At 47.2% G+C, this 12,362-nt stretch overlaps 1 protein-coding gene across 16 annotated transcripts in view; it reads right to left on the bottom strand.

The window, feature by feature from the left end:
* Positions 1–12,362, bottom strand: part of foxp2 (forkhead box P2) — a 98,558-nt gene that overhangs the window by 38,738 nt on the left and 47,458 nt on the right. For all 16 annotated transcript variants that reach the window (XM_078101788.1, XM_078101794.1, XM_078101792.1 and 13 more), the window contains one exon: positions 1,520–1,609. Coding sequence is in view for 8 of the 16 variants with exons in the window: in XM_078101781.1 (XP_077957907.1) it covers positions 1,520–1,609 (90 nt within the window). In the remaining 8 variants the exon portion in view is untranslated. The remainder of the gene's footprint in view (positions 1–1,519; positions 1,610–12,362) is intronic.

The following is a 12,362-nucleotide window of genomic DNA, read 5'->3' as shown; positions in this document are numbered from 1 at the left end:
AGGCTGGATCAACAGATGGATTAGTTGGGAGCTGAGGACCGGCCCGGTCGGCAGGGCCCTCTGATTCATATTGATTCTTATTGCCAACGCGAGGCAAGGATGGAGTAAGCAAATGTAAATATTCAATATTTACCATCTGCTGGTGTTATTAGAGGCAGGGGCTTGGACCTGGGCTGACGGTTGTCGTGCACCCGCGCTGCACTCGGACAATATTGTTCCTCCTGCCACGTATGTACTGTACTTGGGGACTATGCGGCCATTCGTAGATCGGGGTCCCGTTTGTGTGAATCAATTCGCTGTGGCACACAGAACCTCCAACAGAAGAAGAGCAATGGACCCCAAAAATAAGCTACAGCCAGCTTTTGCTCAATTAATAATTCTTTCTCTCCAGCTCCAGCAAAAGAGTTTGAAAGCATACAGACGGATAAATAAAAAGCCTTTTGAAAAACACTTCTAGAATTGTGATAGTATTAACACTCGGTGGGGTTTGAGTTGAATTATTTAAATGCAAAAGCATGACTGACTCTTTGCCAACCTTATCTCTTCGCCTGTACGTAATTAGGTACACAGGGGTGTGACTCCAATTGAAGGTGTCGCCATTGTTAGACTCTGTGAAAATATCAACCGGTGAGGTTAACGCCAATTTCCCTGACATTAATGAAATGCACAGAGCCCCTAATGAGTCAAACCATTGCTCCTTGATAGTACTTATTAGCGGAGTCGAGGGCACAAACTCCCACACTTCAATTTGAAACGGCTAAAAATAAATCAAATAAAGAAATACTAATAATAAAAGCATGGAGCGGATGTCAGGAGGGCGTACGTGATTTGAGGCGGGGAAGGCGACCGACTGTCCCGTTGACATGAAACGAGCCGAATGAAAAGACTCACTACTGTGAGAACACATCTCAACACCGGGAAGAAAGAGGATGAAAGCGTATAAATGTGTGACCGTGCTGTCAAAGTGCTGCTGTCCTTGTGTGTGTGTGTGTGTGTGTGTGCATATGTACACAAGTGTGACCTTTTCCAAAAACACTGACAACAGAAATAGACAGCTCTATGAATCAATAAGGCAAATCGGTTGTTGAAGAGTGGAAATGACGGGCAGTTCAAATCAGCCGTCTGCGCAACCAACTCGTTAGGATGACGATCCGCCTCCAACAATCCTGTGTGTCTGCTGTAGAAACTTAACACCGATCAAATCATTTGTCATCCTGCCGTTCGACCTTTGGATAAATACTTCACGTATTATTATCGTCCAGTTTGATGGAGGTCTTTGTATACCGGAAGCTCCCTGAGACGCGCGTGTGTGTGCGCGTGTGCGTGTTGTGTTCCCTTGTATCCGTGCAGCGCTTAGCTTCCCGGGGACCGGCTCGTCCGGCTTTAGAATTCAAATGGCGGGTCGGAGTCTGCGCGTCGGCAAATCAAACACACTTGTGGAACAGAGGAAATCTTCTTTTTTCGAAGGGGAGCATGTATTATGGATGGACTTAAGAGATTAGACGGGGAGCTGTTTTACCTGCAGTGGACGGTGCTTGTCGTGGCTCTTTGGAGACTTCAGGCCACTGCCTGGTTGCTGCAAGAGTAATTGCCTCGCTGCTTGTAGGGCCTGGGAAGAAAGGAACACAAGGACAAAAGACAGTGTGAGAAAGAAAGCTGGGGAGGAGGAAGGAAAAGGTGAAATAAAATATTGGATTTACAGAAGACAAAACAGTCATCTCTGAGTGAAAACCCCTTCAAATATCCGCTGGTATTCTTCGCGAGTCATTGGGACGTGGCTAACACTGCGTTGGAGATACGTTTTAGTAACGATTCACAGCGCGTGATGGAGGATGAATACAGTTTGTCTGGCGCACCGCCGGAGAAGAGGGTGGAAGGAGGGGGGAGGCGGGCCGAACACACACACACAAAAAAAAAAAAAAAACAGGACGCAGCGTCAGTAGAATTGACCTGTCTAGTGTGTGCTCAACTGAAATAGCCACTTCTCTCGGCAAATTACCAACGCATTTGCATATTCATAATATCAATTTGAAGTGGAGGCAGCGCCGTGTGAAGTGTCCCTGGGAGCTGTAATTAAAGTTGACAAAATCAACACAAGATTTCGAGTGAACTGACTAGTGGCCCAGGTTTTCACGATACGTATGGAGGAAGCTCACCGGCAAGGAGCGGCTGATAGATGGAGAGAGAAACATGGAAAGGTGTGGCGAGAAAGAGAGACCTTTTTCGCTGTCGGATGGAATTAGTTCACAGGCGTTTACACATTTGAAAAAGGAAGCCTATTTGTAAACGGTAAGACTTGTCATCAACACCGCTGGATGTGTTTGCCAGACACGGAGACGATAGGAATCAGAGAGGCTGCTATGTGGCGTTGTTTATTTCTCCAGGGTTCGATGGGATTTAACATCCCCCCCCCCTCCCCTTCCTGCCTGGTTTTGTGTACTGAATGCGTGCGAGGAGCGAGCTCCTGCTTCACAGGTAGACGGCGACAGCTGGGCTACCGGCTTCACTCCCATTCTTCAAGAGCAGGCGGATGAAAAGAGGCTGCGAGAAGAGAACATTGTGCACAGCTGCTGCTGCTGCTGCTCGCCGCCGTACACCTTGTAGTCAACGGGCCCACGAGCATCAAGTGCATACGCACACAACACAACAACTTCACAGGTGTTTTCCTTTTTTTTGATGAAAAAAGAAGGGGACGAGTGGGGGGGGGGGGGGGGGGGACGCAAGAAAGATGGAAATAATCCCAAAAAATATGGATGGCGAGTGGCACTTCCTCAGAATTCAGGGGTGCTCATTTTATTTTTTCCGGCGCTTGCCGGTATCCATGACAACAGCTGCCTTGACAGGGCGTGCATATGGCGCAGCTCTGCCAGCTGGTGGGAACAATGTTTGAACTAGTACATTGAGATCCTGAGCAAACAAGAGGGGAAGACGGGGGAGAAAGAAAGGGAGAGGCCGTAAAAAAAAAAAAGGATAAAAAAAGAGATGAAATGAAAAAGTTGCCATGTCTTAACCCCTTGGGGAACGCAGCCACCTCCTGATCAATTATGAAAAGACTGGGGTGTGTGGGGGGAAAAGGGGGGAGGGAGGGTGTTGGTTGCTTGTGCTTGACGAGGTGGCTTTTGTGCAGAGGAGGGGGGGGGGGTTCTGTCTGTCTGGCTGCTCAGGAGGAGCCAGGCTTTCTGAACTAAAGTAAACAAACACATTACACTGGCAGTGGGTCCTCGCTGCATTGATCTGTCTCCTTGGTAAGTGGAGCCTAGTCGCCAGCGGTTTATACATGTGTGTGTGTGTGTGTAATGTGACATCTGTAAGCTGAGCCATGGCTTTCCTTCAGAAAACACACACACACACACACACACACACACACACACACACACACACACACACACACACACACACATAAGGTTGCCTGTGGCGGCACACATTAAAAGTGCCCACACATCAACACCTCTAGTAGACAGTCACACACGCAGCCGCGTGGCGCCTCGCTGCGTGCGGACTTTTCCCAAACGGATAGGAAATCAAAAGCGGCTCAACTTTCGCTTTGCTTTCAATGAAGGCAAAAGACAAAACTAATTGCTTGAATGCAGCCAATCGCTTTGCTAATCAAAACACCGGGGCCTAATTAATCTCGCCATGATTGGTGAATCAAAGCAATTATAAGGTTTGTTAAATCCTTAAGGCGGTGGTTGGAAGGAAGCCGCAAACCGAGGTAGTGTGTGTCAAGCGTTTACACGCACGCCGCATGTGAATCGATAACGACTCAACGCGTCACATCCAAAGCCAAGAGGCGCCACGCGATGTGTAACTCACCGCCAAAGGTACGAAAAAGAGAGGTTTTTTAACTGCGCTTCCAATACCCATGCCGGTAAATATCGAGGTACGAGAGGTGAAGCACAGAGCTCAACGCTACACGGTTTTGGTGAGAAAAAAACAGTCTGCCCAGACTCCATAAAGAGGAGGACTTCTCCAAACATAACACAGGCCTTATCAACACCAGCCAAACTTTTGGAGTGGCTCGTCTTGCCGGAGACTACCTGTCACTTCCCCTGTGGAAGTGGGGTTAGGCTTTTTGTCAGTGACGGTGTGGAAGGCGAAGGGAGACAAAATGCAAAAAAATAAAAAAATAGTAAAGAGTCCTGTCTGCTCACTTACGCTGGCTCTGAGTATTCAGCCATTAGAGTAAAAAGCACCAATTTGTGCCACCCACTTTCCATTCCACAGAGATGGCAAGCTGGAGCTCATCTCAAAGCACAAAAAAAAGCACAACATGCCAAGAGAAGTCATCAAAAGTTTGCTGAAGAGCTGCCGGAGCGGACACGAAAACACCGTCGAGTGCAGGCGCACCGCCTATTTAACCTGCGTTGCTATGCAAGAAAAAATGACATCGTCGGGCTATTAATGCACACATTGTATAAACAGCACAATGTGACACATTCCTCAGAATGAGAGGGAGAGCAAGCCAGACAGACAGATAGAGAGAGAGAGGGGAGGAGTGGGGGGGAATAGAAAGAGAGAAAGAGCCAGGCCCCTCTATATAAATAACAAGGCACTCAGAGGCATATTTGATGTTGATATCCATCACTGAGGTTGGAAAAGAGGGAAAAAAAATAAGAGAGAAAATAACACACAGAGCGACCGAGACCACGGGGACACGGGGATCCTTATGAAAATAAGATTCAGCCCAAATGGATCCGCTGTAATTGGTTTCAGATAGTGAGGTCAGGAGAAAGGCGATACAGGCAACTATTATGCGAAACGGACCGAGAAACAAGAATGTTTACACAGGCATTCCTCTGCTACATTAATAGGCATGCAGAGATCACCGGAGAGCGAGGAAAGGAGAGAGTGAGAAGAGACGGACAGAGAGGGGAAAAAGAAAAACACACACATCAGCCGCCCATTCATCCCTCCTTCCCACTATCCTCTGGTCTCCCAGCCCCAGTGTTTAGACTCAGACATACAGAGCAGGGTAATAAGGAACACCTATCACAATGCACCTTTGTAAGGAGCATGCAACGATCTTAAACAAGCATGAAATACATTAGCAGGTCCTGCAGTACTGGGCCAAACCATTACAAATCCCCCAGATTGCTTATTTGCACACGCGGCCCGCGTGCGAGAAATAATCCATCCATCCAGGAATGTCACTCTTTCAAATCCACCTGGAGACGCAGCCATGACATTGGAATTGGATACATCCGAGACGGCTTTGACATTGTGTTTGGACAGTGCGGATCACTTCCTGGCGTGCGTCGCATTGGCGGGAGCCTTGTTATTAGGGGATAAAAACCCCATATTGGAACGTTGACGCGGGTGTGAAAAAAGCGGCGGCACACCGTGGCCTCTGCGGGACCTCGGCTGCGAGGAGTAGCTGTGAGCGCGGCGCGTCACGCGAGGCGTTAGTAGTAGTCAGTCGCTGATCGACGCCAAATGGGTTTGTCGTCGATCGCGGCGGTTTCGCGGAGCAGATGTCTCGTTCGGATTGTGCGTGTTTGTTGTGTGTGAGTAAAGGGCTGTTCAACATTAGGCTGTAGGCCCGAAAAACTGCAGTCTCGCTGACAGTTTAGACAACCCCCCTCCCCCCCCAGACGCAGACACACACACACACACACACACACACACACACATGCTTTACAAGGCTTATCTATCGTGGCTTCCAGGAAACACAGACGGCGAAAGAGGGAGGGCGTTGGGGAGGGTGGGTGGGGGGGGGGGGGGGGGGAGTGTGACACTTTATTCAAGCTGGAGGGAGTCGCAGGCCACGGAAAACAAGGCACAAACAGTTTAAGCTGAACAAACAAACATGGCTGATTGGACTGAGGCCGGGGGCCCGCTGGCGGGGGAGATATGCTCTGACACTCCACACCAAAATATTTACACCCTATCTTCTTACATAAGTGGATTCGGGGCAGATGGATGGCTGGATACGGGTTTGGAGGGGCCTGTTTGGAGAGGATAGACAAATGAGAAGAGGAGGGGAGACGGATAAGATGTCCCGTACAATGTCTGAATACAAAAGTGGGCCACAGAGTTTGTAAAATTTTTTTTAAAAACAAGCAATGTGCGAACAGTGGATATCGTCAGAGCAGCTGGCTGCCGATTACTAAAGACTGTTCAAAGTTCAACCTGACAAAATCCATCTAGATTGGTGATTGGGTAATACGTTTTAGTGAGGATCTTTCAACAGTCAAATTAAGACTAAAATAATGCTGTCACATCATACGTACATTTTTTCACAATCAGGTCTAGGCTTGATCTGCATCAGGTGCTTCACCTTAAGAAACCAAGCCGAAAGGAGAAGAGAGACTCCTATGTTTTCTTTTTTTTTTTTTTAAAGGTCAGAACTGGCTTCAACAATGGCTGCAGACTCGCCTCCTCCACAGACCCACACAGCACAAACTGCACACCTGGTTTTCAATAGCTGAGCCAAAAAGTAAAATGTGGGTTGAAAAGGGAAACATTAAAGAGTGTAAAATATGCTAAAAAAAATAATAATAATAAAATAAAATAATAATTAAAATATATATATATATACACACAGTATCACTGGACTTTGGATGGTCTGGCTCCAATAACTGCTGGCCAAGCAACAAGTGGGCCACTGAAATGCAGTGTCCCAGCAGAAAGCTATGGCTGACTAGAAGGTGCTTCCATGAGAGACCAGAGAGAAGAGATGAAGAGGGGGAGAGCAGGAATTTGGAAAGCACGTAGGAGTAATGAGCATTATAATGTATGACTCAATAAATCAACAGTCTGCAGAGAACGAGGGAGGGAGGGAAGGAGAAGTCCATGGAGAATCTGCCTGGGCCTCGGGATGGAAGTAAAAACTATCCAGCAGAACAATGGGCTTCTGTGTCCCACTCTGCTACCTTCTCTGTGTTTTCAGCTACTTCAGCTTTCTACGTGAAAAGTAGTTCATCCAAAAAGGAAAATCTGTTGTGTCCATTTACTGTCTTAAAGAAAAAAAAATCTAAAATGGGATAGTAGGTGTTTGGGAGGGAAACCTTCCATATTGATCGCTTGCGCTCGTCAACTCCTTCCTCCAGCGCTCCGCTGTACTTTGAATTCAACTCGACTTCTTTCCTCCCTCCCCCTCTCGCCTCCTCACAGCTCATATCACATTATTCATTTCTTCCTCTCATCCCTCTGTCTCTCTCTTACCCTTCTCTCCCACGTCCCTCACCCCTTGTTTATTGATTCTCTAGATTAAGAATTCCTAGGGCGGAGGATTGTAACACACAAGCATCAAATTATTTTGGGGTGTGCTTATTTGCCTTTCCCTTGCATCTATTTGGCCTGTGTCTGTAGACAATTATGCCTACCCAGCCTCAGACTCAGGTGCTAATAATGAAGGACAAATAGAATCATATGTGTAAACTTCCCCCACTGATGAAAATTTATATTAACTTTCTGCCACAGTAAACAGAGCTGCATGGCTACACCCTCCCGGGAGGATTGACGAGATGAATTTGCTCGCTTCCACCCCAAGAAGAAAGCTCGTATAGGAGAGAAAAGTGGCAGTAGGAGGGGCCGGGGGACATCGAGCTCCATTGTGTAACCTCACATTAGGTCCCCCCCTCCCCTCCGAACGTAAACAAAGCACGGCCCTGTTTTGCCCATCGCGGATAAAGTGTGTGTTTGCGTATGTGAGAGGGAGTTGGATATATGTGCATATGTGTCGATATGTTTGCGTCTGGGTGGTTGGGAGGCCGAGCCAGCCATAGCAACCAAGGAGGCCCGCTGCAGTTCAGCAATACGTCGCCTCCTGCTAATATCACCATGGATATAAGGTGCAAACACCATATTCTACCTGCTCTTGCAACACTTGTTCTTAGCTCCTTTTAAAACTTAATACATATTTTTTATCATTTTGACAGATTTTTATAAGGATAGAAAGACCTGACAATACTCAGACTACTCAAATGATCTGATGTGCGGTGACTTAAGAACACTGCGTCCTGACTGGTTTCGTTCTTCAGCAGTCCGTCTGTCCGTCGTCCCAGCACATCTCCTTCACGCCTCATTACTTCAGTTCAATCTACGCCGCCACGTCCCCGTTACACCGGCGCTTGCTGGTGGCCTGAGCAAAGGTCTTCACTTTGACCCTGTGCCGTATCTCTACCTTTAGATAAGGTAACCGCCGGCTCATTCATCAACGCTCTCTCTCTATCCGTTGCTGGCTTTACCGCGAGAGCTACCAGCACGGTTGTTACCGCCGAGAGACAGAGAGGAGGACAAATAGAGACGAGAGAGAGCAGAAGAGACGGAGGAAGGTATTCGTGTGGGTGGAAGAAGGGAGGTGTGTGGGTCAAGTGTTCTCTTTGTGAAAGCAAAGTCGGCATGAGGTACCAGTGTTCGACTGAGCAGCACCCCCCCCCCCCCCCCAAACCCTGCAGCCGCACAAAACACACAAATACACACATGCTCTATAACACACTCTCCTGAAGCGCTTGGTTTCCTCTTCAGGTGATTATGATCCGTCTCCTTTTCACAGTTCCAGGCGAGTGGAGGTCACACGGCGGGACGAATACCTGATATGAAATGTTGCGTTCAGGCCAGCCGCAGTTCATTTGGAAAATGGGCTGAGCCGAGCGGAAAAAAAGTGGAATTGTTGGATGAAAACAAGACCTCAACTGCTCAGACCAAGCTGTTTAAGACTAAGTAGTACACTGATTAGCTCAAAAGATACACACTTTGCAAGTCAACAACATGATAAAGTAACACACGGTGGATATGAAACAATAACTGCAGTAAAAACACGGCTGTATTTCTTCTCAAACTAGAGCTTCCTCTCCATTCTTGCCGGCGGATCAGACGTACAATGAAGTTGTTTTTCTTGGTGCTTGTGTCTGTCTTTGTTGACAAGGCCTTATTAAGAGGCTCCCTCTCCACAAACAAGGGCCAGAGGCGACTAGCAATCTGTCGGCGGCACCAGACAACAAGCGGCCGCAGCGGAACAGCTGGTTATTGTGCAGAATGCCGATGCCGATAGCTGCGGTAGGAAGAGATGAGTGTGAGCTGACACAAATGCGAGCAGACCGGGGGCCTTTGGTGGTAAATAAAAGGTTGCCGCATCGTGGGTAGGTAAACTGCATTTAAGTTTGTTTACCCTCCATTAAACCGCTGATGAATCACATATACACTCAAAGCCTACAGCGGAGCACAAAACAATGATTACGGAAAACAGGAAAGCTGCCGAGCGTCTCCGTCATCTATATTTATGCCAACCCAAATTGACTAAAGAGAGGCTGAAGTCAACTTTGCTTTGTGCACGTGGGGACATCAGACCCTGTCTTGGGGGCTCTGCTGTGGCAGGTCAATAGTATGAGTGTCTGTCCGTCTCCTCTTGCAGAGCCAATTGTCTAATTGTTACTCTGTTGTCCTGGGGTCGATGAGGGAGCGGCCTGACCTCAGCTGCAAAATGAACTCACCTCAACTCGCTGCATGGCCGAAGCTCGAATCACTTCGCACGGCATTCTCCGTAAACAACGTATCCGCAGAGTTGTTTATTCTTCTAGGCAATTATGATTATTTTTAGCTCGTGGATAATGATCGACAGCCGCACTAAGTATACGGCTTTACACAATAGCCGTTACACAGTTTGAACAACTTCATGGGACTTCTTTGTCTTGGCCTCGATGAGGGCCGCTCTCCACTGCGGGTGGCGTATCTTTCAATGAACGCCACACCAAACGCCTCAAGATCGGCTTAATAAATAGCCACTAAATCTGCCTGTGGACGGGCCAATGGATGGATCCCATTCACCCCCCCCACCTCCCCTCTCCTCTCTAAATCACTTTGCTTATGTAACACCTATCTCTCCCTCTGCTGCTCCTCCTCCCTTTCTTCCCGCCACCCTGCATTGTGCCTCGGCGGTTGTCTTGTGAATATTCCAATTACAGGGATGTGTGTTTGACCTTTAAGTGAGCTGTAGGAGATATAGTTATCTGCCTTCCCCTCCGACACCCGCCGTCTATCAATCAGTGTTCCACCCCACAACCACAACCACCCTCACCGGAACAGGCTGCTAGACGGAGACGGGTCTGTTGAAATGTGTTTTTTGTGCGTGCACATACATGTGTGTGTGTGTGGAGGAGAAGGGAGCTATCACAAGCACAGACTGTGACTCGGGCAAAGAGGCTTGGAGAGTCCCAGTGATAAAAATGAAAAATTGCATCAGGTTTTTGTGTGAATACGTAAATGTAGACCACGTACACACAAACAGAGCCTAAGAGAGAGGGAGGGAGAGAGAGATGTTAAACCATTTTTTCTGTAATCTGCCACCAGCCTGAGTGAGCTTCACTTCCATAAACAAAGCCTTTTTCCAACAGCATCCCATATCACGCTTCTGAGAACAAGCAGGCGCGAGCACAGTCATACTTCTTTAGTTTCATTCTGGTTCCCCCGCCCTTTTCCAAAGGGCTAATCTACATCTTTCATTGAATCAAGAATGGAAATTCACAAGAAATGCTTCTTTTTCAATTTCATGCTGAAGTAGCTCAAGTTAGTGGATGTAATTTCTTCTAACAAGAAAATGTATCACTCCGTCGCACACTTAGTCCGCCTGTGTTAGGAAAAGGGGGCCTTCTTTCGGCATTTCTTTTTTTTTTCCCATCGGCTTTGATAAATGTGCAAAAAAGCATGATCACTCCCTCCGTTGCACTCCGTACAAGGACGGAACAATTACTGTTGTTATTAGGAAAGTTGAAATTTTTATGAAAAATAAATGATAAATCATTTAGACTGCATTACACAATTAAGTCACGGTTATGCCAAGAGGGGATGGGGGTGTTTTACACATACTGCAGGGACCTCAACTTCTCAGCATTATGTCATTGTAAAGACTCTACTACTAACTAGTAACACAAAAATATGTTAAAAGTGAAAAGAAATACCAAATATGTTTAATAATTTTGAGAGGCACTCTGACCTCACGCATTTCAGACCTGTGCCAAAAAAGGAGCTTTTCCTCTCCCGACAAAAATCCGGGGAAAGTCTAACGACGACCAAAACTCCCGCAATCCATTTGAAGTTTTGTGCCAATTATGACTATCGGGTTTCACACCGAATTGGATGATGAAGTCCAAACAGGTGGAAAGGAACGACAGAAAAATTGTATCGCTGAAACAATACCACGCATGGCCAAGCCACCAGGCTAATGTATATTTATCATGTAAACTTCTGATAAATGCATACGCAGAAACAATCAAATCTCTGGGTTTCAATTGGAAGATTTTGCACCACGGGCTCAAGCGTGAAACCAATATCAGCTTAGTGTCTAGTCGAGCTTGAAGTGCTGCGCCTTGCCCACAAAGCATGTTCTGCATATGCTCATGGGCGTCGCTTTTATCGGGGCGGAACAAGCAGCTTTCCAGTGCTATCACTGATCAATTTGTGCGAGTTAAGTCCCACAGTGTGGGTAAATAAGCAGTGGTTAGGTGTTGATGAGGAATGGCAGGCAGGCTGGAGAGGATCCAGGATTCCTCGCGTGACTTCCACTATCAACCTCACGTTGGTGTCTTATCATCTAAATGGCTTCCATTAGACAAACGTTTCAGCGTTTGCTCTGCTTCCCCACATTAAAAAAAATACATACATATCCAGAATAATATGTCTGACATTGTAACAAAGTTAAAAACTGTACGGATGACAGAAAACCCAGGGCCCGACCTTGGCGGATGCACAATAAAACCCGGCAGCCTCAGCTCTAAAGCCTTCAGTGAAGAGAGCCAAAGCCCGCGCTAAGTGACATGTCAGTCAGTTCGTCTGTTTGGAGCCTTCAATTCCCCACGGCCGCAGCTTATTTACTGCATTTGTATGAAAAGCTGTGGAGAGGAGAGGGCTGAGAGCCCGACTGGCTCGCTTACATATGTATACAGTGTTTGGAGGCAATGCGTAAAAAGCATCTCCCCTTTGCAGCCTGCTAAGCGTTACAACTACAAACAACTTGGGGAAGAGGATAGCGCCATTCATATATTCAAAAATGGGTCAGGGATGAAGGTAATCAGAGCAGCAGAGAGTGTTAACAAGCGTGATGGAAGCCTGGAATCTGTTAGTCGAGCTCCCGGGCGCATTAGAGAAAGAGAGCACAGGTGACGTTGGAGATGCTGCCACTTTATTTCGCTAGTCATCTTCTTAACCAGATTTGAAGTCGTTTTGTTATCAGTTCCAGAAGGGAAGGGAGGGGAGTGTACACACAACAAACCATCGGGCATGCGTTTCAGAGTCTGATTTGTTACTATTCATGGCTAAAGCGGAGAGGAACTGTAATACTAGACATGCTTGTTAAATTCACAACACTCCAAAGCTGCCTTCTAGCAAATCCTGTCTTTTGCTTGTCAGCTTAAGACACCCCGCCA

The sequence above is a fragment of the Gasterosteus aculeatus genome, chromosome 4 (genome assembly GCF_964276395.1).
Source record: "Gasterosteus aculeatus chromosome 4, fGasAcu3.hap1.1, whole genome shotgun sequence".
NCBI classification, from domain to species: Eukaryota; Metazoa; Chordata; class Actinopteri; order Perciformes; family Gasterosteidae; genus Gasterosteus; species Gasterosteus aculeatus.
This window is presented reverse-complemented; position numbering and strand designations above follow the sequence as displayed.